Source organism: Notothenia rossii (assembly GCF_949606895.1).
Source record: "Notothenia rossii genome assembly, chromosome: 5".
Taxonomy (NCBI): domain Eukaryota; kingdom Metazoa; phylum Chordata; class Actinopteri; order Perciformes; family Nototheniidae; genus Notothenia; species Notothenia rossii.
Window position 1 is genome coordinate 74,784,767 of NC_136903.1, and position 26,705 is coordinate 74,811,471.

General features: G+C 40.4%; 3 protein-coding genes across 11 annotated transcripts; 2 read left to right on the forward strand and 1 right to left on the reverse strand.

Moving 5' to 3' along the window:
• Positions 1–613: 613 nt before the first annotated feature.
• eif4enif1 (eukaryotic translation initiation factor 4E nuclear import factor 1) lies at positions 614–12,212 on the forward strand. 6 transcript variants are annotated; one of them, XM_079685698.1, is made up of 19 exons: positions 614–959; positions 1,629–1,777; positions 1,863–1,936; positions 3,167–3,294; positions 3,650–3,924; positions 4,178–4,382; positions 4,478–4,641; positions 5,267–5,426; positions 6,194–6,370; positions 6,692–6,963; positions 7,523–7,636; positions 8,502–8,688; positions 8,814–8,899; positions 9,255–9,388; positions 10,000–10,081; positions 10,216–10,339; positions 10,421–10,732; positions 10,813–10,983; positions 11,232–12,212. In XM_079685698.1, the coding sequence occupies exons 2-19, from the start codon at positions 1,682–1,684 to the stop codon at positions 11,417–11,419; spliced, it is 2,949 nt and encodes a 982-aa protein (XP_079541824.1). In that variant the 5' UTR covers positions 614–959; positions 1,629–1,681; the 3' UTR covers positions 11,420–12,212. The 6 variants fall into 6 exon arrangements, with proteins under 6 accessions (XP_079541824.1, XP_079541828.1, XP_079541829.1 ...); XM_079685702.1 differs by having other exon boundaries at positions 6,692–6,918; XM_079685703.1 differs by having other exon boundaries at positions 6,692–6,918; positions 7,526–7,636.
• A 1,278-nt stretch (positions 12,213–13,490) lies between these two features.
• Positions 13,491–26,017, forward strand: patz1 (POZ/BTB and AT hook containing zinc finger 1). 4 transcript variants are annotated; one of them, XM_079685704.1, is made up of 6 exons: positions 13,491–15,282; positions 16,257–16,320; positions 16,426–16,597; positions 17,338–17,496; positions 19,749–19,946; positions 20,344–26,017. In XM_079685704.1, exons 1-6 carry the CDS (start codon positions 14,045–14,047, stop codon positions 20,820–20,822), a joined length of 2,310 nt encoding a protein of 769 aa, XP_079541830.1. In that variant the 5' UTR covers positions 13,491–14,044; the 3' UTR covers positions 20,823–26,017. The 4 variants fall into 4 exon arrangements, with proteins under 4 accessions (XP_079541830.1, XP_079541832.1, XP_079541831.1 ...); XM_079685706.1 differs by lacking the exon at positions 19,749–19,946; XM_079685705.1 differs by lacking the exon at positions 17,338–17,496.
• LOC307042044 (S-adenosylmethionine-dependent nucleotide dehydratase RSAD2-like) lies at positions 20,891–23,152 on the reverse strand (the record flags this gene model as incomplete). Its single annotated transcript, XM_079685734.1, is given in 4 exon segments — positions 20,891–22,461; positions 22,463–22,539; positions 22,543–23,080; positions 23,082–23,152. Coding segments are annotated over 4 exon segments (849 nt in total). The 3' UTR covers positions 20,891–22,298.
• Positions 26,018–26,705: the final 688 nt, after the last annotated feature.

Here is a 26,705-nt window from a genome sequence, read left to right on the forward strand (position 1 = left end):
GCTTTTAAAAACATTTTTGTTTGTATTTTCTCTGTTGGCATATCATATGGTTCAATATATTTTCAGGTGAGACCCTACTTAAACAAATTAATATATAACAATGTAAACATTTTCAAACACTTAAATGTGGTTGATTAGAACGATTAGAACGTGGACTATTTATTTTTGTTGTTGTTGAACCTAGCTTAAAAAACAACCCATTTCTCAAAAACAAAACACAAAATGACAGACAGTAAATTCAAGATAAATGTGCAAGTCTGTTGCCTCAGCAAACAGGTAATGACTGTGTATATTTCCAGAGCAGACGGAACATTTTTTCACAAAGAATCACCGCAGACGGATATTACTGAGTAACAAATCGGGCAAACCCCAAGACAATGAGAGGCTGCCCAAAACAATGCCTTTTTCATGTTCTTACATTTAGTGTGAGTTGTACTCCTTCAAAGCAAGTCCGACTTATTTGACCAATGTTTATCAAGACTAGCACAATTATCTTACTCGTAACATACCATTTATATATCACAGTGTTAATATTAAAATACAACAAGGCCAATGCACACCACAGCATATACAATTCTACACAGGCGCGAAGGACACAATGTAATCTTTCCGAGGACCTTCTTAAAGCGGTGATCAGAGGAAAATTGGTGCTACGACTTAGAAAACATAGATAGAGCAGACAATACTTTGAGATTACACAGTCTCCGTGTAAATTAATTTGTTATTTTGACCTGTGTTGTTTTGTTTAGTTACCCCAGTTAAGTGTGCTTTTACTGAAATAACTGAAACAACTCGGCCGGCTTCGTATTTGGTACTCGCTGGGTGGGCTTTATCCCCATTTCCCAGCTAGTTAGCTAGCTAGCTGAAGGTGCTAGGTTAGCTAGCTAGCTAACTAACTAACCGTGAACTGCAGCTGCTCGACCGTTATCAGCCAGTATTCAACGCATCATTTGAACTGAGTGAGTTGACTGTGTTTTTATCAATATGTTTGCAAGCCAGTCGATTGTACACGGTTTATATCACGAATGATGTATAGAGTTAACTGTGTGGGACGCTAGCTTAGCTTTCCAATGTTGTAGCTAATTGTTAGCTCATATTTCCCTTGAACGGTAAACAAAATATTAATTTAGCAGAATTAACAATAACTGTCTGCAATTTTTCTAGCCGGAGATGTATCTCAAACGGTTTTATTCACAGCCTGGATATTAACTTTGCTTACAATTAATGCAAAGGCTAGGTAAATTATTTTAATTGACGTGTCACTTCTCTTGTCACCGGTTTCTGGCTGTTGTCAATTAACTCCCTAATTAGTATACAGCGTCCCAGTGTAAGTTAGCTCGACTTTATATAATTGTATTAATAATTTGTGTATAATTGTTTGCTTTTTGTTCACGTTTGAGGCATTAACTTATCCCCTTTGTTTTCATCTTTCCATGCAAAAATATCGGCTCTTTTTTTTCCGCAGCAAAACGTTGATTTAAATAAGACGTTCTGTTGTGTTATTTAAAGACTGCTTGTATTGAAGTATCCATTTGCGCTTTTAATGGCTTTATTCTAACACACTCCCAAAAAAGAAAGCCAGTGGAGCAATTGTATTAACCTAGAAACGTTGCATGTGTTTCCAACAGGAACAGAGTCATTGTTGGTCTGGAGAAAGTTTGTTCTGTGTCTGAAATCAGTCATGGAGAGCGATGCTGGCTTAGAACAGAAGAATGGAGATGTTGCCGTGGATAAAGTTGAACAGCCAGCAGCCACGACTCCTTTCAGATACTCCAAGGTGATGAGACATGAGTAAAATGACAGCAAAATAACCATGCAGAATTTTTCCGAACACAAATAAACCAATATTAATTATTATACAGGACGAGCTTTTGGAAATAAAAGAACTGCCAGTATCCAATGAACGGCCAGACTGTCTCTCTGATAAATATGACAGGTAAGAATTTATTTTCTGGATGCATTCCATATCATAAAAAATCCACACCGTGTTGTTTGGCTAATTATGTAAATGAGGCTGCCTCGATTTGCGTCAATGGCATATCATAGCGGTTTTTGTTTTTACAGTAAATGACTTAAATAGGTATGTGGTGAGCTGATTAGAATACAAACCCTACAGCATTCATTCAGAATGTACAACATCAGTATCTTTTCTTTATATGCTGGAAAGCCATATTGATGGACATTTAATCATTTGTAATTCTGGGACAAGTTTGATTATTAAAAACTAACACATTCCATTACAAGATTTATGTTGCTTTTTCTGGGGAAAATAGCCCATGTTTTCACATGCTGATGAGGTTCACTACGTCTCAGCATGGAGATCAAATTATGTATATGCAAGTAAAGATTTGTCTAGTTGTATATGCCTTTAGAAGTGTGTAAAGGGTATAGGATCAACATTTGTCTTATTCAATTAACTTTTAATCAATGGTTTTATGAGGTAAAGCTGTTTCTTACACACGTCCGAAATAATTAATACACAAAAAAAGGAATACCGTCAGGACCAGCTGTTTTAGTTTCATTAACTTCTTGAAACTTCTGAAAATATTGACCACGCAATGCTACAAGTAGTTAGACAAAGATGTGTTCTGATGTTAGCTGTTGTGATGTCTTTAAAATAATGTCACACACAAAGCAAGTCTTTGGTCGACATATCACTTGTATTAATGTAGTTAATGTGCTCTAAAAGCTGTTTAACATAAAAACATAATTTAACAAATGCTGTCTTTCACAATTTTTTATTTAAAGAAAGCATTGTGTAGCTTTCAGATATGGAGCAGATTTTCAGGACATCTGCTGATAAAATTCAATATTCTGACCTTCCAAGTCTAGCTGTTTGAAATGCCAAGCAAAGCTCTGCTTATGTGGCAATCTGAGAAGTACTTGTAGTCTTGTCTAAAACCTAATCATCACCCGATTTGTGTTTTCTACTGAAATGATTGTCCTTTCTGCAAAGAGCTTCTGTTTTTTGCATCTGAGTTATTCAGAAAGTGGTTTACTTTATAATTATTTTTTGAATGAGTGTTTGATTAACACATTAATAGTAGTAACACTTAAGTCAAATTCATATCAGAACTGCCTTCAATAGAATGATGCAGAACACAAGAAATGCAGCGTTAACTGTTTTATTTTGAACTTTGTTTTTTGAAATGGTCTTTTGATACAGTGAAGGTGTCTGGGATCCTGAGAAGTGGCATGCCTCCCTGTATCCCACGTCAGGGCGTAGCTCTCCAGTGGAAGGTTTTAAGAAGGACTATGTGGATGACAGAGTTCCTTTGAAACGAAGAATCCCAGGTAAAAGACCGAAAGCTAGAAACTTGACGATTAACGTTCAAAACCAAACATGGTGCATAAAATGATACCATTTTCCATTAGAGGAAGTTTGTCAGAAGTACTAATATGTTATGAAGCAGTACAATTATGAAGAAAAGGTTGCTGTTTTTTCAGACCTCCTAATCATTCAGCAGCCTCGAATCATACTTTAACACATATTTGAATAAGAAGACAATATAATAGAGGCAGGAATTAAATGAACAATTTCTCTTGAGAAAGTATTTTATGTAGGCTGACTTTGGATTGTTGGTTATGCGACTGAGTGTTAAACGAGTAAATCATCTAAAGCCGAGCCATTTTGCTGCCCTGTTTTCAGATCCTCGTGAGCGGTTAAAGGAGGATGATCTGGATGTCATACTGAGCCCACAGCGACGCAGCTTTGGAGGTGGATGTCAAGGCAACGCTGCACTTGCACCCCATGTCCGTCGCCCAATCAGCCCCCTTGAAAATAAGGAGAATGAGAGTCTCCGTCTAGGAGGAGCACGCAGGATCGGCAGCGGCCGCATAATTGCTGCACGCGCATTTGAGAGAGAAGCCCGGGTAGAGAAAGAGAGGGAACGAGAGAGAGACTTCAAAGATAAAAGATTCCGGGTTGGTGTTCTTTGCTTTTAGACAAACATTTGTTCCCAGTTGATTGAGATTAGCATTTCTTATAAATGTAAGTACGATTGCTCATAGATGTTTCAAGAGAAATTCACGTTTCAAAATGTGCTCTCTACTAGAGGAAGTCAACAGTCCTGCTTCATGACTGTGCTTGGTTCATGCAAAACGTTTATTTCAGGAGACGTCCCTATAACAAGCTTGTGAGGGTTTAACAGTCATGTTTCTCTTGTCTCATCCTTAGCAGAGGGATTTTGGGGACAAACGTGTGTTCAGTGAAAGGAGAAGGAATGACTCTTATGCAGAGGAGGAGCCCGAGTGGTTTTCAGCTGGTCCCACCAGCCAGTCTGAGACAATTGAGCTCATTGGATTTGACGACAAAATCCTTGAGGATGATAGGCGCAATAAGTCCAAGCGATCAAGAAAGCGGGCAGAGTCCATCAGAGAAGGCATGAGTTTTCAGAAGTTATTTAATTGCATTGTACTATTTGGATAACTAGCATACTTCAGGTGGATATTTAAGCTTTTGATTTTTGTTGTACAGCTGTGGAATGTAACGGTGGACAGTCAGAAGAGCAAGATTCAGGATTGCGTCCTACTGCCGATCAGGAGGTTCCCCACCCTGATGTCCTGCCTGAGCAGACCACTGGAGACTTTGACTTCAATGAGTTCTTCAATCTGGAGAAGACCATGCCAGGATTGGCCTCTGTAAGTACTGGGGTGCACTGTGTGGAATGTTGGGTGATTTTATATTCATTGTGAACATCACAGATGGGATGGCATTTATAACTCCTGTATCCTGTTGTAGTCTTCCAGTAAGTTGAACTTTAACAGTAGAGGTTTTCAAGCTACCCCCACACAAACCTGACCTCACAAATGACATGATCTTATAATACGGTCTTGTATAATTTTCAAATAAGTAATCGAAGTATTGCAGATTCTTGTGAGCACAGCATTACCTCTGCTGCACCGGCTTCAACTCACTAAACCTGATCTGTGGTGGTGGGTTATGTCACTTAAGGGTTAACTTTTCTAAATATTTTTGTCAGCAAACTATTGCATGGGGGTAAAGGGGTTTAAAAGGTATCATCAATCCAAATGTATGCCCATCATGATAGCTACATTAGACCTGCAAAAGAGCCAGTATAGAAACTAAATAAGAAAGGATTCGTGGCATTAAATCAACACAAGGCCAAACAGCAGTGTATTTAAAGTCTTCTATCTTCTGGCACATTTTGTGCTAAATCGATGAAAACCGCCCAAACGTAAGTGCCAGCTCTGTCCTTGTACCGTTCGGCCTTCAGTTATTTGTGTTTCTCACTCTGTTTCACAGGCGCCTTTTTCTGTCTTGCAGATGATCGAGGATGTTTTGGGGGATGGACCTGTATCGGCTAGCCGCTTCAGTCAGTGGTTCTCCAGCAGCCTGAGCCCTTCAGGAAGCCGGTCCAGCAGCCTGAGGTCCACTCCCCACGAGGAGCTGGAAAAACTTGCAGGTAAATGATTTGATTTTTGTCAAAGAAGCTAAATCTCATTATGTCGATTCCATCTCACTGTGTAGCTCAAAATGACTATTGGTTGAAACTAGAGCTGCTCAATTAATGATCATATTTTAATCGCAATTATGATTTTGGCTTGCAACGATTATGAAAACAACATAATCGAAATAAAACTATTATATATTCTTTACATAGGAAACGATTATATATTTTTTACTTTTTTTTTTTTTTTTCAGTTGAATTATACTTAAAGTTCAGGGTAATCAACTGTTTAAAACATACTGTTCCATTTTTATTTTTCAATAAATGGATGTTTTCAAAGTAAATGGATAATCGTTTTAATAATCGTGATATCAATTATTGACCCAAATAATCGAGATTATGATTTTTGCCATAATCGAGCAGCCCTAGTTGAAACTGTGTTTTGACATGCAAGTTATGAAAACATTAACATGAAAGACCCTGGTGACCCTGGTGACCCTGGTAACCCTAGTTAGATTTCAGGGGGCAGTAATGCTGCTTGCTACTCTACTTGCGTTTCTGAAACATTTTAATTTTAGAATGATGCAGTAACTTACTCACTGTTCATAATCTCAATCACCAGGGGGTCAAACTAAATGCCATTTCAAATCTTATTGTGTGGACACCAAACTCCAGTGCTATGTGATTACGGGCTTTTTGGACTCTTCCTTTGTAATGTTCATGCCCCCAAACCCTGTTTCTGTGAAATGTACTGAATGTTTGGACTATTTGCTCTCCTGAAGGGCTGGAGCCACGTGGCCCGTCCTCTAGCCAAGGCCCCGTCTCATACTTCACACCTATTCAATCATCGGAGTGCAAGGAGAAGGTGGACATCCTGGAGCTGCTGCACAAGGCCAAAATAGACCTGAAGCCTCTTCTTTCCACCCTGTCTGTGAACAAGGCTCGACTACGGGAAAGCAGTGAGTGAAACTTAACGTAAACATGTTCACAGTAGAGTTATACCCTCACAAAATTCAGCTAGAACGATAATGTGCACTAGACATCTTGTTCATGTATAGTTGGGTAGTATTGATATATGAGCATGCTTTCTCAAATTATCTTTAGTAGCAATACATGGCTAATATGCTACACAATTGTTAACACTTTTAGATGAATACAAAAAAAAGTGTTTAGCCGAAAACTGGACTAAGAAGACAATCACTTTGAATATTGTGTATTGCAATGCTGGCCAAGACACTGTCCTTTCTCTTGAAAGTGAAATGGTATATATGTGTCCCCAGCTAACTGTGGAGCGGTGCTCTCTCTGGAGGAAGTGGAGGGAGGGATGAAGGGGATGAAGCTGAGCTCAGAACCCCAGGTGCGAAAGGTGCCGCTTCCGCAGAGAGGAAACGGCACGCCCTTCATGGCGCAGCATCTAGAGGAGGCTTTAACAGGGCCCCCCAGCGTCCGGCCCCGCTCACGTGACACGGACATGTCAGCCTTTAATAATCTGGTCAGCAGCATGAAGGCAAGTGGAACTCTGCCAACTCACCCCAAAACCAACACAAACAACGTAAGTATTTGATTTATATGGTTTTATCTTAACACAGGCTTTCCCTGGATTCCTAACAGACAAATCTGTCTGAAGCTGCATGAAAGCTTTTACAACTCGGATAGGTCACATTTAAAAAGAACTGACAATCTACAGAGTGATGGGCATACATTTGTTTACATATCCTTTGTTTGAGTGATGTATACAAGCTGGAGGTTTCCTTCATCTCTAATCTAGTTTTGTCTTTATAATGTGACAAGAAGTGTCCGCTGTGTCATCGTGCAAAGATGAAAATATTGGGTATCCAAAGGCAGATCCGACTTGCCTGAGGGACATTTGGATTACAACTCTTGTGTACAAATCCATCGCAGTGGGTTTGCAGTTGAAAGGGTTTCACCAAATTCTGTAATTGATACAGTTCCACATTTTATCAGTTGATACCTGAAGGCCTCTATTCCAATTTTTGTTTTGACACTTCTAAATGTCTACCACAAGCTCTTACTGGGATGGATTTTTGCAGTGAAAGTGTTGTTTTGGCTTGCATTGAACGTGCCACTAATTGTTTCTCCCCTGTGTAAAGCAGCAACATTCAGACCCAGCTGTGGTTACACTGTCTGAAGCGCAGCAGCAGCAGCAGCAGCAGCAGCAGCAGCAGCAGCAGCAGCAGCAGCAGCAGCAGAAGAACATATTCCAGGTGTGTATGTTCACTATCCTGTCAGGCCAGGTCTGTTAAATGTTTAGTTTGCTAGAGGTGCTCAATGTCCAGTAGGTCACTATATACAAGAACAGAGCCAGGTGCAATTATATTCAGTCCAATCTGGTCTCAGTAGGGACACTGTATTTAAGGTCCCTTTTCCTGTGATTATTATTCCTGTTCCCAAACTAAATAGTTTTTGCAGTAGATGAAGTGTCAACTTGAATCCAGGGGGTAATGATGTGTGTTGTGGCCCTTTTCAACAGCGGCTGCTCAATGAATTGTGGCTCAATTATTCTGCTCCCAGTGTTTTTGTATTTGAAACTTCTGCATTTTGTATTGGGTCCTCATCTCCTCGAGACTATTTTCGAATTTCCAACCTTACTTCAGGCTGCCTAAAATGTCCCAATTGTTGTGCAGTTGAAATGATTGTATGTTCCCTGCTGGGAAGACGTCTATATGCACTGAGGAGGGCAGGTGTACTAGCCATTGGATGCTGCCACATTTTCTGAAGCACTCTGTAGACTCTCAAAACTTTGCATTACTTTTCTGTCAACTGCTGACAAAGTGTAAAAAGTCCTATAGCGGTCAGACTGAAACTCATTAATCCATGAATCCACCTTATTGCTGAATACAGTAATGGTCAGAAAAGAATGAATAAGAAACTATAAATGCACTTGTTCACTTTGTGTGCTGTATCTAAAAGGGTTCCTACGCCTGAGCTGTTGGGTGAAGGTTGGCACATAATATATAGGTTATATTTAATGTAGCTGTAATATAGCTCATAGTTTGGCTTTTGAAGCTCAATGCTGGATTAATCACATTAAAGTGAATTGTGACATTTTGAAATGTGTTTATATTGTAGGAGCTCCTGGGAGGGCCTCCTCGTAGTAACTCCCCTATACTGCTTGGACATCTATTGGGAAACTCTCAGGGCCCAACTGCACCGCCCTCTCTACATGGCCTGCTACACAAAGGCCCATCGCCCCCTCTTTTTCCACAGAGGGCCCCCTCACCTGAATACTACACCAGTCGCCTGCATCCTTCAGGAGGTAAGTGCATTGCATGTTGCAGCCTCTTTCTATCAATGGGCTTTAATCCATCCAACATGTGTTGCTCCAGTAGATAATATCTGTCAGACCAGCAGAGTGATTCTTTTTTTCCCCTCAAATCCAAGGCTTCTCTGTTAGTCATCAGCCCATGCTGCCAGAACACTTTGATGTACACAGGTCTATCAGTCCGGGATCTGCTGTACAGCAACAGGTAATTTTAACAATGGAAGTTGGTTGATAGTTACTGAAGCAGCCAATTAGAACTCATGATACAAAAGTAAGAACCACTGTTTGTTGACTCTAGTTCCGTAAACAGTTTTTGACCACATACACACATACGATGTGGTAAAGTTCGCCTACTGAAGTTATTGTGGTATTTTTTTTTGTATGATAGAAATCTGATTCAAGTTTAATGGACTAGTTAATGCCCAAACAATTTTCATTGGACTTTCATTCACCTAAAGCTTCCACATAGCAGCAACTTCTGTTCTTTGTTTTTGCTATAATAAAAATCAAACATTTTTGAGAAAAGTATCCCTTCAGCAGTGTTTTATTCGTTTGACCAGATGAGAGCGCTCTCCATGCCGGTGAATCAGGCGGATCTGGAAGCTCTGGCCTATCAACAGGACCTCGCTCTACATGGCCACCACTCCTTCCATCCTGGCTACAAGCAACAACAGGATAAATTATTTCGCAATAGGTATGTTTAAAAAATATATATATTTTGCACTCTATGTATTTAAAGTGAAATGATGAAGGTCTGAATATACAGTTTCTTTGTTTCCGTCAAGGAGATTTTAGTTTCTTCAACAGTGGAAATGTTTTTTTGTTTAAAGGCAAAATGGATTTTCATTTTAAACAAACTTATTTGTAATAGTGTGGCATTTTTATAAGTGTTGCAGTGCTCGCGGAGTCGATGAAGGGCAAGGTGGACTATTGCACTCATTCATTAATAACATAAATGAAGTTTAAACAAGTTGGTGAAGCCCTGAGCCACAAAACACCTTTCCAGCGAGGAAAAGGCCTTCAGATGAGGCAGTGTGGCTGAGGGTGAATAACTGGCACATGCTAATATCCTGAAGGAACACTGACTGGAGACGAGTACCGGGGTTTTACTTCAGACAATCTTTCTCCGGAATAGCAGACTTCAGCTTTACAATGCCTCCTTAGCTAATCAGTGATATTGATACTCTATAAAGAACTCACTCATATTGAGCCGTGTGTCTTGCTGGTTAATTTCAGCAACTGTTATGAATCGCAAATACAGCTTGGTGCATTTCATGATATTGCTGATGTGCTTGTCCTTCACAGACTGCAGCATGTCACTCGCTCCCCTGGTCCAGGCCCTCAGCCTGCTGGAAGAAACTCTCCAGGCAACCCTGTCACCAGCATGGTGAGCACACACTTTCTCTGTCCAGCTATCCTGGGAAGTTGGACTTTTCAAACTGTTTTTTTGTAACCTTTACACTGCTTGGCATTGCAAGTATTATTGTTTTTGTTCACTTATTTTTGTTTTTCTTACTACAGCTGTCTCCATCATTTACACCAACATCTGTGATCCGCAAAATGTACGCTACAAAAGAGAAAAACAGAGATGAACAATCGTGTCGTTCGGATAACAAGGAGGACCAGGCAGGACACCCTCAAGAAGGTACGAATAAACCATTTCCTGATTTGAACATGCTTCAAAGTTCTACAACACTAACGCTGATAATTGGTTCTATGATTACAGACTGCAGCTCCCCAAATCTATACCTGGAGGCGATGGACAGGAACAATTCCCATTCTGGGGATTCAAAGGTGGGCTCGCATAACATGCCAAGCAAGGACCAGGATTGTCTCAGGCCTGGCTCCGCTGGGCACCATCCTCACAGCATGGCTCCACCAGGACCCTCATCTTTCCCTCGTCCTATTTATTCGGTACCGCTGCTCCCCCATGTACCGATGGCGCGCCCTCCTCCACAGCTCCACCCAAACGTGGTTCAAAGGATGCTGGCACAAGGTATCCAGCCCCAGCAGCTTGGACCTGCTCTTGTTCAAGCAGGTAATTGTTTTGTATTTTTCCCTGTGCTTTATTCTTAATTGTAAATAAAATGGATGTTAAGACTCTTTTTGTTCACACAGGTATATTCCCACAACACATTGACCTTGCCCAACTCCAAGGCTTGCCTCCTGCCCTGCTTGGACAACAGCTGTACCCTCTAAGTGCAACAGGGCATCCCCTTCTACCTCCCAGAACCAATACTCAGATGCAGTTAGCAGCAATGCAGCAGCAGCTTCAGCAACAGAGACCAAGTGAGTGGAAGTCAATTGTTACGACTGAGTGTGGGCATGTATTTGTGGCGGCCTTACCTCCCCTCATAGGTTTAAGTCACTGAATACTGCCACAGGAGTAACCTAAAATAAAAGGTCCGGGAAAAAATAAAGAATGTTCCAGGACAAATATATAGATAGGCTAGAAAACGGCAGAAATGGGCAAGTTGGATGAGACGACTAATTTATTTTTCTTAACTTACTAATCTATGTTTTGTCTCATCTTGCAGTGCATCATGGTGTCCCAGGCTCTCAGACACAGAGCCATGGCCCTCACCGGACAAATGGCCCCCAGCAGCACGGAGGCCCTCCCCCTCCAGGCCTCGCCCAGTGGTTTGGGTCAGACATGCTGGAACAGCCACTCCCTTCCATGCCGGCCAAGGTCATAAGCGTAGATGAATTGGAGTTCCGGCCATAAGAAAATAAACACTGCTGGATAGCAAGATCTTTTTTTTCCTTTTTTCCCGTCTCCACCTCCTCGTTACCGTAAAAATGTGAACTTTAATTTGAATGACGGTGCACAGACCTAGACAGTCTAACCATGCCATGCTTTGTCTTCAACCTTGAAGTCACTGCTTTTTGAAGAAGCTTATCAGCAGGAAAGGGAAGACGAGTGATGGCCATTTGCTTTGCCGACTGAGTGAACATTTTTCTTTTGTATTAGGCTTTGCGCAGTAAATAATGTATAGGCCCAATTGTACAGACCATGGGAAAGAACCTTATTCTCCCTGTATATAGATTTTTTTTTTCTTGAAATGGGGAAGGTGAAACTGTCTCTCACAGCTTCCAATTGAACTGCAGGATAGAGTCCCCAAGAGTTGGTAGCATTCCTTTGTCTTTTCCAACTTGAACTTCCCTGCTGAACTGCACTGAGGAAGGGCTACTGCTTGTGAAACATGTTGGATTGATGAGTAACTCCAGTGTATACTCTTCCCCTTTTGTGGCATGGCTAGTGGCCCTTTTCTGTAGATGTGACTGGCTGGAGCATTTCAAAACAACTCCGCGGGATGCAGCGAGTGCAGGTTGTGCCTTTCTTTGTGGGTTTTTTTCTTCTGTTTAAACTGTATCCTCTCCCACCCATTCTGTCACTGAGGGGAGCAGCATTGCTCACATTGTCAATTTGTTGAGGGTGGTTGGGATTCAGTTTGTTTATGTGCTATTAAGTTATAAAAAGCACAAATAGAATTAATAAATAAATTCAGTAAACACAATTTGCTTTTTTCTTTTAAATTATTTTGAATTCCCCATATATGTACCCTCAGTGGCCACCTTGTTAGGTATCGTGTACAATCCAATATATAACAGCTCTCGCATACATTGGGACTTTCCCTTGTCGTGCTTGTTACAACATGTTTAGTAAAAATGTATTTTAGTACAAAATCAGACTACTGCTGCATTAATAACAAAGTGGCCACTTTGTGTTGATCTAAACTATGTACAAACTAGACGTGCTCGACAGTTGAAAATAGACTGGTCAAATGCACAGGAGAAATGCAAAAAAGTAGTCTTGCTCGCTTTCTAATATCAAAATGAACCAATTATTGCTTGAATGTAAAGGTACTCTGCACTTATCGTTGAGCTGCTCAAGACATTTAACAAAGTAAATTACTTGGTTGTTTGGAAATGTTTTATGTAGAGTGCGAAAAATGTATTTGGAAGCCAGTATTGGCTTGTTTGAGATTCTACAGCATCGGAACAAATTTGGGTCAAAAGGGCATGTCCGTGCAGTAATGTCAAAGATATGATTTGGGAAATATTGTCTTCTTAAAAAATGCACATATTCGTGATATGATTCGTGATCTGTTTTCGATTGGCATCTTCTTCAAAAACCTGTTTGATCAGGCAAGTCTTGAGCCGAAACAGTAAGTTGATAAATGGACAAAAAATATAATTGGCAACATAATTGGCAACTTTTGTGTATTTCAGTCTCTTTTATTTTTTTTGCAGTATTGGGACTTTTGGTCAAGCAAAACAGCATATTTGAAATGTCATGTTTGCCTCTGCACCTGTGGTGGTAATACCTATTTATTTATTTTTTTACTATAGGCTAAATTTTATATATTTTTTAATATGGATAATGAAAACAATTAGTTGTTGTAGCCTTAATCTAGTTCTGTACAATGGGCTGCAATAAGGCATATCTCAGTGAAGGTAGTTGTGTTCAGAATGTGTTGATACTGATAGGTGTTGATTCACTTATTTTCCAGCCTGTGTCACACCTCGGGTTAAGTTTATAATATTCTGCCCACCCCTTCCTTAGATGGGAATGGACAAAGTGTAATCTCAATATCTTTTATATTTATATATATATATATATATATATATATATATATATATATATATATATATATATATATATATATATATATATATATATATATATATATATATATATATATATATACACACACACTAGTAACAAGTGGATCTGAACCCTGTTCAAAAAGCCCAAAATCTCAATTTATTTAAGCATTATTTTAATGTTTACAATAATGCTGGATTGAGCGTTTGCATTGATTTTCTTGTCTTGTCAAACCACAACTTAATTCTAGTGACTTGTACAATACAATGATGCTTGCAGAATGCACTCGTACAGAGGAAGGTTTTTTTTCTCTTGGTATTACTGTTTGGTTGGGGGAGGGGATTTATAAACAGAGCAGACAGGAAGAGACCTGCGTGTTAACGTTTTGTAAAGAAGACGCGAGAGACCCCTGCTTTGCTGGGGCGCTACTCCTCTGACAGTCATTACAAAGAGAGAAATACAACAACAAAAAACATATTCAATATCAAACCCTAGGGAAATATTTTCCACCGAACAAGAGCGACCCCCACCCCTCAAGAAACCAGGGTCAAAGTTCACAGGAAGCTGGGGGGCTGCCATTTTCCCCCGCTGCTACTGCTAACGTTTAACGTTAGAAGCTAAAACGACGGGGAGGGGCGGTTGGTTTTGTATTTTGTAGCTAACTGCTCGAGACATCACACACGAATCTGCTGTTTCTCCGACCGTTGACGCTAACAACCATTGTTATTGGATGAATTCGGCATGGAGAAGGTAGCGGAGCCGTCTTGGACTTCTTCGTACACCTATCAGGTGAGCAAGCACAGTGCGGAGATGCTACACAACCTCAACGTTCAGAGGAAAGATGGAGGCAGGTTCTGCGATGTGATCCTACGCGTCGGCGAGGAGAGCTTCCCGGCACACAAAGCTGTGTTAGCGGCGTGCAGCGAGTATTTCGAGTCGGTGTTCAGTCGCCAGACGGAGGGCGAAGGCGACGCCAGAGAGCTGGAGATGCACACAATCAGCCCCAAAGTTTTTAAAGACGTTTTGGACTTCGCCTACACCTCCAGGATCGTGGTGCGACTCGAGTGCTTCCCGGAGTTGATGACAGCTGCCAAGTTCCTGCTGATGCGGTCCGTTATTGAGATATGTCAGGAGGTAATCAAACAATCAAACGTCCAGATCATGGTCCCCACGTCGCGGGGAGGAGACGCCAGCCTCTTCCAGGCCACAGCGGCCGCGGAGCTGGGTTTCCCGGTGGCGCAGCAGGATCTGGTGAACGGCACGGGGCTGCTGGTGAACGGTCAAAGCTTTGCTAACAATGCACAGATGCATGTGGACGGGAGTGAAGACCCCGGTATTGTGTTATTGGAGGACGGTGGCGATCCTTCGATGCCACTGTTGGAGCCTGTCGAAGGACTGTCCGTTTCCCCATCAACGGAAATACCGGGGAACACGTTTCAGCACGACGCTGCATCCCCAGGGTCGAAAAGAAACCGGGGGCGAGCAAAGAAAGCTAGCGGGGTTATGGAGGCTGTACACTTTAATCACAGCACTCCGAAAGACATTGGGCTGTTTCCATGTGGGACATGCGGTAAAGCGTTTACAGAGGCTTCCCGGTTAAAGAACCACGAAGCGCAACACGGAGCACACCTCGGTGTAAACAACGTCAGTGACAGCCTGTCAACAGCGGGCGACATTTCTTTAATGTCTCCGTCTGCTCTGGAGGAAAACGGCGTGCAGTTACACGGAGGGCTTGACAACGGTCGCAAACGGGAGAGGACCAGGCGGCATGTTGGCTGTGACATTTGCGGTAAAGTTTTCCGCGACGTTTACCACCTGAACCGACACAAGCTCTCCCATTCCGGGGAGAAGCCGTACGCATGCCATGTGTGCGGACTCCGGTTCAAACGTAAGGACAGGATGTCATACCATGTTCGCTCCCATGACGGCTCGGTCGGCAAACCTTATGTGTGCCAAAGCTGTGGTAAAGGTTTTTCAAGGTGAGTTTAACTTTATTCACATTGACAGCATGTCCTGTACTTAACAGTGTTGCTGTCACAATTATTAAATCCCCCTACCTGGACATTGTTTGTTACTATGCAGCTCTGTGTATCTGAATATAATACCTAAAGGACAGTACTAGCAGGTATAAATTGAGTACTCACAATCACACAACTGTAAAACCACATATTTGCAACAGAGCAGAAACTAATCAAAGCTGACAGCCTTGCTGTTCAGAAAGCGGTTAATCTACTTTATCTTTAGCAGAATAGATCCAGATCTTAGGTTCAAACACAGCAACATTAGTTCAGCAATAAGAAGTCATTGTGTGTTGATGCCAGTAAACAAAGAGAGGTTGGGGTTCAGTCTCTGAAAGGGTATGAGTGAAAGGCTGTATTATTAGCTAGTTTAAGGCCACTAACTGCAAACCTTGACACACTCTTAAGTGTTGTCATACATACACATTTTGGTTAGTGTTGTTAGAAAGCTGCTCATCCGTTACAGTGACCTGTCATCTGAGTCATTAGTCTTCAACCACACAAACCAGTTTCCCAGCTCTCAGGCCCTGCTTTAAACTCACTGTCACCACCTACTGATTAGGAGGTTCAAATGCATGCAGCTAATGGGCTAAATAATTCTCATTGTTATAATGATTTAGCAAAAAGTCCAAAAATGTGATGAGGGAGAGTTTCGAAATATACATTTATGACTATGTGGACATAATTCTATGCTCACAAAGCCGTATGCTTACTAACAATTGGTAATAGATGGGAGTTTTCACAAGATTATAAACTTGCACAAAAGTAGTGCATGAATACGTGCTTGCTAATGTTGAGTAATTAAGACTTATTTCCTACAATTTGAAAGGTGGGATGCTTATGATAAGACAGAGCCTGTTGAGCTGTGTAGAAATATCTTAGAAATGGTTAATATCTTGACAACACAGACATAACTTTTGTTCTTTTCTCTCCAGACCAGACCACCTGAATGGACATATCAAACAGGTTCACACAACAGAGAGACCCCACAAGTGCCAGGTAACAATCAGGATCTATATGTCAGTTCATGTCAAAGCTAGTGATGCTTTTTAAAAGATGATATTTGAGAAAGGTGTTAATGTCTTACCAATTTCTATATTACAGATTTGTAATGCCTCTTTTGCTACAAGAGATCGCCTCCGGTCACACCTTGCATGCCATGAGGACAAAATCCCCTGCAAGGTTTGCGGCAAGTTTCTGCGTGCTGCCTACATGACAGACCACCTCAAGAAACACAGCGAAGGGACGCATAACTACTGTGGCATTTGCAACAAAGGTAGTCATTTCAAATACTTCAACATACATCACAGTGTTAGAAGCCGTTGAACATTCAGAGGATACAAATGTGTAACATCCCGTTTTGGTATTTAACTGGCTTTGCTATGTCTCCTTAGACAAATAACAAAGGTGTCCTCTGTGTTGGCGCCTCAATTCTGTTTACTTTCTGCCGAACACAGGAGGAAGCCCCTGAGACTTACTAAAGCCTTGTCCAGGGTCTGTGTTGTCTCATTTCAGTGTCCTGTGCTACCTGATTTGATGGTGGCCCTCAAATCTATTGTTGTGTCTTTAAGGGATAGGTTGCATTGAGGTGTACAACATATTTATAATAAGTTGTTTGTTTGGTCTGTGGGAAAGTTGAAATGCACATGCTGAATGTGACAAATCCTTCAGAAAGATGGCTTTTACCTTGTACATACAGAGTCCAATACCGTTGGCTGGTGTTGACATCTTGTGGACCTGCACATGCCTCAAAAAGTACTATGATTGGTTCTTAAAGAACATGTCTTTAATGTGCACCTCCCTTTGTTTGCTTTAAACTGGAATTTAGATTGATGCTGTCTTGTCTATTAGAAAAGTAATGCTCTTCAATGTTGAGAAATAACACCCCCTACAGTAATCTCTAGTGTTCAAGACTTATTCTGATCATTAATAACAAGTAGCCAGGGTTCCCTTCGACATAGTCAAGGCCTTGAGTTTGTCAAACCACTGCCTTGTTCTTTGTTCTTCTGGTCCCAGGTTTCTCCAGTGCGTCCTACCTTAAGGTGCATATAAAGACACACCATGGCTCTCCACTGTTCCCCTCCGCCACAATGCACATCTTCCCTGAACCACGGGGGGAGCTGCAGATGCACAACGGCACCCCTTACCTCATGGGACGCCAGTGCTCGGTGGAAGGCAAGCAGCCGCCCGCCCCATCCCAAAACTTCATGTTTCAGGCTTTCATTTGCTCTGCTGCTATTTGGAGAAACATGCTGCTGCATCTTTGGTATATGTTCAAAGCACAAGCATATCACAACCTCTGCTGCCAAGCTTTGCGCTCAAACTATTGGTGCAATTTCATGTGCTTGTTGTCTTTCTGCTAGCTGTCAATGTCTTTCAGGTGGTGGCTGTATATACAGAACCTACCTTTGGTAATCACATAGAAGTGGAAGTATTCCTCACCTCTGAGGGCATTTTTCTAATTATTCTCGTAATCTGCAGATTTAGTTATATATCATAAGGCAGTTAATCCGTCTGTTGCTCCACACGCTAAAACATTTGGACTTATTGAACGAGAAATTTAAAATGTAATGCAGACAAATTCTTAGTGCCTATCTTCACGCACAGTATTTTAACACATAGACGTTGTCTGGAGACTTCAAAGTTGCCAGTTCTGCATGTAGGAACAGTAAAAAGTCCCTTTTATTTGGTGTGTGTCTGTCTAGCATGGCCATGGCGTCATATGGTGTCTGTTTCTGTTTGGCTGGTCCATCAGCAGTTGTTCAGCAATGCATAGTGCTGCATGAGTGTCATAGTGTGCTCCGTTTGCCCTGAATTAATCATCTTTGTAAAATCAGTACCATAAATACAGTGAGCCACAATTGATTTCATGGAAGACAATATTTAAATCTGTAGAATTGCTCTGGTACCTAAAATCCTGTTATCATAATAATAATAATCAGAAAAGCTCATGTGTACAGCGATTAAAACATATACTGTTTGGCTGATTCCCAAACTGACATTGACTATCAAAACAACTGAAATTAATCACTTTTTACATCCGCAATCCACAAAATATTAACAAATATAAATATTTAGTCGTTTTCCTTTTTTTATGTATTTAAAACAATCTACAAGCCTTTTTCTATGTAGTGGTAATATCATTTAATCAATAAGGATTTATAACCACCATATCTGGGATTAAGTTGAGAAATCACCTTTAGCTTTTGATGTTAAATGTTTCTCTGTGGTTTTTCTCTTACACAACAAATACATGAATACAAATAATGAGCCTTCTGGCCTTGCAGGTGAAAATAAATTAACTTTTTAGGAATCAGTACATTTCCTTTGAATTCAGGAATGTTAAAATCAATATTGTTTGCCAGCAGGGTTTTGATATGTCGTGTCACTAAGCAATGGCCCCCGGTCCTCTGGGCAGCATTTTGGTGTTATCTGCTTGCTCAGATTACGCCATGATGCAAGTATCTGCTTGTTGGGGGTTAGAGGACCTTTGATATTGGAGTCATTATCTGCTTATTCCCCCCAATCCTTCACTGGTATAAGTATCACTAAATGAGCACACCACTCTTTGCAGTGATATCAATTATTGTTCCATCAGCAATGCAACAGTTTAACTGATTGTCAAATGGCACGTCACACATATATATATGTATATGTGACGTGTTTGAAAAAGACGGAATATTTGTGTAGAAACAAGAGACACCAATAACTAATAAAAGTACATGTCGTTGTGAGCAAGCTTGCAAAGTAGCAGTTAATATACCCATATGTAATGGCAATAACTTAGTTGCTGTATGCTTGGTAAGTCGCTTTGGAGAAAAGCGTCAGCTAAATGCAATGTATTGTAATATTACATTTTTGCATCTCATCAAATACACCAAGTTGATAATAATAATAATAATAACAAACAAGACACATGAGTTTCTAAACTTAAAAAGTGGCTAATAGCTTAAATTATTTGTTATTGTCTGGACTTACTCTGTCCGCTGTGCACTTGTTTAAAATAAATTGATGTATCACGAAATAAATGTCCACAGGAAGTAATATAGAAATACTTAACTTTCTAAAAACAAAAAGCCGTTTATCTCAAATAGCTTTTTTGGCATTAGTCTTCCATAACCTTGCTCTTACAATCCAACACACAATTTATATATCTTTATAAAAGAAGATATTTAGTTATATGAAGGATTTTCTTCATATAGATTTTTGCAAATATCTAATAGCTGTTTCAGTAATTAATTACACCGCAAGCTAGTTGAATCAGAAATGTGGCATTTGCTAGAAGGGAAAGGAGAAAACCTGTCTAGGTTAGTTCACCAACAGCATTACAAGTACTATCAATGAAAATAAGGTAATTCTGTCCGTATGGTTTCCGCCGGCCTCTGATGTCCCCCCCCCTCCTTTCTCCCTGGCCGGGTGTTGTGTAGACCTGTGCGCCAGTCGCCAGCTGCTTCTCACCTCCACTGAGGCAGAGGGTCGCTTTCATGGGCTCTCTGGACCCCCAGTGCTCCCCCAGCCTGGCCCTCTGCAGCCTGAGCTCATGGGGAAGGCAGGTGGGGCTCCGTATTTCTGGGATTGTCGCTCTGGCGGGGTGCCTGGCTTCCCCGTCCATGGGCCTGCTGCAGGTCAGTATAGTCCAGCAGTAGGGTGGGTGGGTGGGTGGGGGCTTGGTGCTAGCGCGGCCCACTGGCTGGCTGATCTCGGCAGTCTGTGGACACTTTGCAAATGGACTGAGATGGATGATGGTATAGTTTAAAGCTGTGGCCACATTTTTGGTTTACAACTGATTGGTCAACTAATTGATGTAAACTGCCCTGCTTGTACCAGGTGCCTTCTCACTAAACTTCTCCAGTAAAATGTTTTAAATATTTCAGGTTCCAACAAACTACTGGATTAAAGTTGTATGTGACAAACCTGTTATATAATTCATTTGTCGTAATCCATTCCTTCCTTTCCTCCCATTTCCTTTTTTCTCTCTCTGTCTCACTCTCTCCTTTGCTATCCATGCTCTGTTTGCCACAGACGGGCAGGAGAACACTGGGAAGTGTCCTCATCTGGAATCAGAAGAATCCGATCCTTCATTTGGGGAATTGTCTAACGGTGACGAGCTTAAATCTCCTCAGAAACCTGACGAGCCGGAGCTGGAGATGCCCTCTTTGGCCTGTAATGGGGCCTCTACCGGGGCCCTCAGCTCCCCCGAGGGATCTAAAGCCAAGACGGACCCTGAGAAGAAGTTTATCTGCAGCATTTGCGGTCAGGCTTTCCGCACCAAGTCCTACCTCAACAAGCACCAGCACAGAGTTCACAAAGCCCAGAAGGCCCAGGGGACCTCAGGGCCGGCCTTAAACGAGCTAGGCCCCTCCCTGACCTCTCCCTTCTCCCCCCAACAGAACATGTCTCTGCTCGAGTCTTTTGGCTTTCAGATAGTCCAGTCTGCTTTTGCCTCTTCTCTGGTGGATGCTGAGGCGGGTCAGAGTGGAATTGACTTTGGAGCGAAGTGACTTATTTGCTAACGTTCATTTTAGGACAAAGAAGATGCTCTGTATTTGGGAATAACTTTTCCTCAAGGTAACTCTTTCAGTTTGTTACATCGCTTAATGTGTATCTTATATTTTTGTCACAGACTGCCATACGATTCCTACTTTTTCTACTTTTTCCAAGTATGAAAAGCGCGTGCACGGTGTTTAAAACGTTCTCTTAAAAGAAATGACATGAAGGTTTTATTTCCTTTATCTGATGTGGATCTGTTGAAGTCATGTTTGGTATTCTTATATTTGTTTCTTCGCTGGTGTGTTATTGAGCTTTCTTAGCTGCACAACATTTACTTGACATGAGATGTTTTATTTACTGCAAGCTTAAAACAAGTAATTGTCTGTATGCCCACTTTAACTGCTCTGATGTACTCGGTAAATTAACCTTTGGCCCTTACAGTGATTTTTATGTTTCATAATTCCTCTTTCTCTCGAAGGCTGTAAACAGATGTATTTACCTCAGATCAACCAGAGGGCTGAGTTATGTATCTATGTTGTTCTCTACTTCTTTTGACGAGGATTGTGATTTTCTTAAGGACAGGGATTTAATTGGTCCTCAATTTTGGTGGCAGATTTTCTTTAATCTATTAACTTTTCCCAAAAAAATCATAACAGGCCCACGGCATTTTTTATGACACGTTTATTCTAACCAACTCTCTTCAGCTTCATTCCCGAAAGTTTCCACACTTAAATTAATTACTAAAAGGGTTACAGTTAGAGCCGGAGATAAATGTACTTTTACTACAAATGCACATGCACAGTGTTTCCCCTAGGTTTTTTAGGGGGTGGCATTGGGATATATATATATTTTAAATCCTCTGGAGCAGAGAGAGGAGCTGTGGATTATTGTTATTGATTAATGCATCAGTGTTTCTTAGGGTCAAAAACACTAAACTCACAACTTAAAATGAAAGCGTTACGTAGTTTATTTAATAAAAGAGCACATGTTCAATGTGAAAAGTGACAGGAGATATAGATTAGTTGCTATTTGGTGCTATATATATAGATATATAGCGCAGCGCCCTTCCAAGACAATGGTAGGGGAAACACTGATCATGATAACTCGTTCACATTTTCTGTCTGTTTGCATTGTTGGTTGTGCCGGTCGTCAGAAATGAATGTGACGTATACCCTCTAGAATGCCTGGTTAAAAAGCAGGAAAGTGTCCGTCCTAAGAAGCACTTTTTTTCCCCACTGGATAAAATCCTTTTATTTTGTGATTTTTTACAACAAAATTATCTGCAGTGCAACATTATATATATATATATATAAAACAAAACATGTGCAATCATATAAACTTTTATTTAACATAACACTTTTTTTTCAAAAAAACAAAAGCAGTGATTTAAGTAAGAAACAGAAATAACAATAAAAACACACACACACTATAAACATCATCTGTGCAACCCATCATCAAAGGTACATCGAATTTGAGTTGCAGTGTTTTCACCACTCCAGCTTCATGAAGTCTGCTTTGCTCCACACATATTTCCCTCCTCTTTCTTTAAACATCTTTTCATCAAAGCCACTCAAACAAATGGCTTCCTTCACACCCACATCCAGGATGGACTTGGACGGGTCCTCCATTCCCTCTCGACAGTCCAGGAAACATATAGTCATCGAGGATTAAGTAGGAATTCCTCATCTTCTCATTGGACTCCGGACCAAGGCAGGGGAGGCTGCTGTGTCAATCCAGAAAATCCTGGAACATCTCATCGCTGATGACAAACCATTCTGCCTCTCTCAAGGCTTCATCTCCTGCATTTTCCCCGTCGATAAGCAGACACTGGAACACCTTCCAGCGGACTGGGTTGAGCTGGAGGATGTTCTCCTTCATGTCTTCGTCTATGTTGAAGTTGTTGATGACTGAGTTCATTTTGAATGCCACTTTGTACTGCTGGCACCAGTTTCGAATCTTGTGAAGGTTGTCAATGTGGCTTTTTCTGCCCTGAGTTCTGCCAATTCGCTGGTTTGTTGCTTCATCAAAGCTGTCACAGATGACGGCCAGGATGTCCAGATCTTCCCCATATTTCTGGAACCATTTTTCTTTGATCATGCTTCCATTGCTGACGATGCTGACACTTGGGAGCTGGAGGTCCTGTTTCCAGTACTGAACTAATTCCCCCAGAAAGTCTCCTTTATTGTGCAGGAATGGCTCTCCTCCAGAGAAGTTGATCTTTTCCATGCCTGATTCCTTCAGGAGTTTGAGCCCTCTTTTGGCTTCATCCAGTGTGGAAACAAAATCCACATTTGTAGTTACACTGTCTTGTAAAGTGATAATTTACACTTGTTGGAGCCATCGCATTTTTGTCTTTGCTTTGGTCCTCTTCTTTGTCAAGTTGTGAGACAGAGGATGTCGACGGGATGCAGACTCCGAGTGTCCAGCTAAAAACTTTAGAAAACCCATCTGACAGTGAAGGATAAGTTTCTCTGTTTAGCGGAGTTGACTTTCGTTTTCCCTTCAACGGCCATGATGCAATGCTACGCAGTTAGTATCCTTACCAAGAAGCACTTTTTAATCACGTCCTATTTGAACTCTTGCCGCACCCACACAAAGCTTATAATTTATTGTTAAACCATCATGAGATTTTAATAAAAAGCAAGAGCAAACCAACCCTTTGTACTGACAGAAAATTGAAATGACGAAATGCAAGGGGAACTAACTGATTTTAAAGATCTAATAGCACCTCATATTTCTTTCTTTTAGTTTGTATTTCTATCTCCAAGTCTTTAAAAAAGCTGGTAGAAGCATCTTTTTTCATTATTTGAAGCCTTTGGTGTTTCTATTCACTATTAACCTGAGCGATTATAAGTCTTAACCACAGAGCACAGTATATACCCTGATGCCATAGCTGATCCGAAGATATCTCTAATCTAAATGAATAAAATCTGCTAGCAGCTTGATATCAAAAGCTCTTAGTACGTTTCTGATTTGAACATTATTTATTTAAAAAAAGCTGGAGACAAAAGATAATGAAATACATTTTCCAAGGATAAAATTGGTTTAAACCTGCAAAATGTGTCTGGAAACATGCCTTGCGCTTGTTAGGGATGAGCTTTGTATCCCCCCCTACACTAACAATGTTTTAACGCTGTGGTGATTAGTCATTGATCAGCTGTGTACATTCAACAGGGACCAAGGTCAGGTATATATTTTCAGTATATATTTTGAGAAATGTAGATTATATTTTATTAACTTATTCATGCCCTGGTTTCGTGTACAGTTGTTTTTTTATTGTCAATCAAAAATCTTGTGATTTGCTTGTTTTGATAATTTTTCACTCTAAATTATGTTAAATAGAAATGTGTGGTGATGTGTGTTTTGCAACAGCTGGTGGGGTTAGGAGGAGCCTGATCCGCCAGCCTCTGGACCGACCAAACAAAATCCTAGTTTTATAGTCAAGTTATTAAGCTCACTTTCTTGTGTTCCTTCCTTTTCATCGCCTGCACTACTTGTATTGCTCACTCACATCCTGTCAGATACACTTGTGCTGTTAGAAGAAGACAAGTCTTGGGTTTGCACTAATGGCTACATCCAAGCTATCCATTTTTTGTAGTCAAATTGTGTTTCATTCAAAATGTTGGACAAAGACATTCCTGTAATGAGGACAGACTAGATTGGATGGTTCCTCAAATTGAAACGTCCCCTGTTTCTGCTTTGCTTTGTGTAATTAGAAATTTGACCCCACTGTAAAGAGGATATTTTTAGGCCGCTGAATTAGATTTGCATCTTAAGAAATCCGATTGGAGGTTACTGATAAGAAGAAACCAGGTCTGGAGATCAATTTCCTGTTAGTTAATATGAATATAGTTTTGGTTAAACAATCAGAATCGAAATTGCAGACCCTTTTCACTCATACTTCCTCTGTACATACTGAAACACAAAATAAGCCATCACAGTCCGAAAATCTAATCAGTGTCTTTTGTAAGAAGAGATCCAAACGAAAAGGATAAGATTGAGGAATACAATGCAATCATCTTTTATCTTATTGACCTCTCACAGAAATAACACATCAGGTGATTAACATGTATCCCAAATATCTGTTGTTTTTTTCTTATGTTGAAAAATCTGCATTACGACGCAAAACCCAATCAACAGTGCAGTAGCTAGAAGTGTCTGTGTGTGGTTAGAAAAGAGTACATACATGCGTGTCTTTTTCTGTTATATTCTGTGTTTCCTGCTTTGCTTAATTATTATTTGTGCATAATTTAGCCTCTTAAAATCCAGTACATTCCTATATTATTTATGGTTATTTTGTGATTGTAACAAGTGTATATACCATTCATATACACATTCTATAAATATATATATAAATATATATGAACCAACCAATATGAGCAGTGTTTGTCATGGTGGTCCTGTACATATATAGATTTTGTTTTTCTTGTCCATCATGTATGTGGAGGGATGTTAAGTTATGGCCATTTGATTGAAAGTGTAAACTGCATGTTCTAGCATGCGAGCCGAGCTTCGGACTGAATGTCAATCACTGGTTGGTGGCAGCGATGGTTTCCCTGCTCACCGCTCTGTCACTGGGCTCTGGTAGCGCTCACACTGCCAGTCGCACGATTCAAGTCTCTGACCAAGTGTTTTTTCTCCTTTTTTGATCCACTCTGCACTAGTATTTACTCCTTTAAAAGTTGATAAGGGTTGTTTTTATTATTGATTAAAAAGAAGTGGAAGATGCTGTAAGGAAATAATGTTCCTTTGTTGGTGTTCTCTACTGGGATTGTATGATTTTTTTTTTTTTTTTCACTCATGTTGGTACTCGAGTGTAAAAGGTGTTTTCATTGAGTATTTAGACCTAAATGTTTTTGCTTTTCTGCTTTTGGTCTGTTGCTAAGTGCCTTCCAAATACTGATTGTGCACAGCAGTGGATTAAAAAAAGGTCCTCTTTTCTAAAGGTTAGGAATTGTACAGAGTGACTTGCATTGACACTTTTGTATAAAAACACACAGAAAATGTACAATATGTTAACTTGGTATTTTATCATCGTACGCAACAGGATAGCTCTTATGATGTGTGAGCTACTTGATTTGTTATTTGGACATATTTCAATATACGCATAATTTTCTATAGATATCTGTTTTTGTACTCTGTTATTGAGTCTCATCTCTCTTGTTGGTACAGAGATGAGCAACAAATAAATTGCAATTGAAAAAGAGCCTAATTTTTGTCTTGTAGTTTTTCATGTTAAATAATGAATCAACCAATCCATTCATGCAATTTTACAACTAATCAATCAAATATTATTTATCTAGCCCAATATCACAAATTACAAACGTGTCTCTGGGGGTTTACAGTTTTTACAGGATATGACCCTTAGGTCCTTTTACCCTTGCATGGAACAAGGAAAAACACACGATTAATGTGGAAAAAACTGAAGAAGCCTTGTGAAGAGCAACAAATAGCATTCCCTCTCCCAGGATGGAAAGATGTGCAGTATAGGTCTCGTGAGTATAAATTACATTTATAATACACTTAGACGGTCCAAATGATAATGTGTGTATACACTAAAGTTAGTTGTGCTGCAATTCCGTTGTTGTGGTAAACAGGTTGACAAATATTTCAACTACTAATCGAGCAAGTACCGGTAATGTGATGTGAATCATTAATTGGGTAAAACCTGGGGTTTACAATTGTGGCCATAGACAACGTTTTAGCCCTTCACTTAAAGTATATGCTGCTCATAGAATAATGACACCGTATTTTCGGGATTGTTTACCAATAAACCTTGCTTTAAAATGTTGTTTGCGATTCCCTTTTACAATAAAAGCCCTATTGCATCACTGCTTTTACCAGAGATAATTGTGCTAAGATGCAAGTCAACAGAATAGCTTCCCTTTGCTATC

Excerpts from the sequence above, each read along its gene's own strand:
- patz1 (XM_079685704.1), top strand. The coding sequence starts at position 14,045 with ATGGAGAAGGTAGCGGAGCCGTCTTGGACTTCTTCGTACACCTATCAG. Across the intron at positions 16,321-16,425 it reads AGAGACCCCACAAGTGCCAG|ATTTGTAATGCCTCTTTTGC; the intron begins GTAACAATCAGG and ends TCTATATTACAG. Across the intron at positions 17,497-19,748 it reads ACGCCAGTGCTCGGTGGAAG|ACCTGTGCGCCAGTCGCCAG; the intron begins GCAAGCAGCCGC and ends GGTGTTGTGTAG.
- eif4enif1 (XM_079685698.1), top strand. The coding sequence starts at position 1,682 with ATGGAGAGCGATGCTGGCTTAGAACAGAAGAATGGAGATGTTGCCGTG. Across the intron at positions 3,925-4,177 it reads TCAAAGATAAAAGATTCCGG|CAGAGGGATTTTGGGGACAA; the intron begins GTTGGTGTTCTT and ends TCTCATCCTTAG. Across the intron at positions 4,383-4,477 it reads GGCAGAGTCCATCAGAGAAG|CTGTGGAATGTAACGGTGGA; the intron begins GCATGAGTTTTC and ends TTTGTTGTACAG.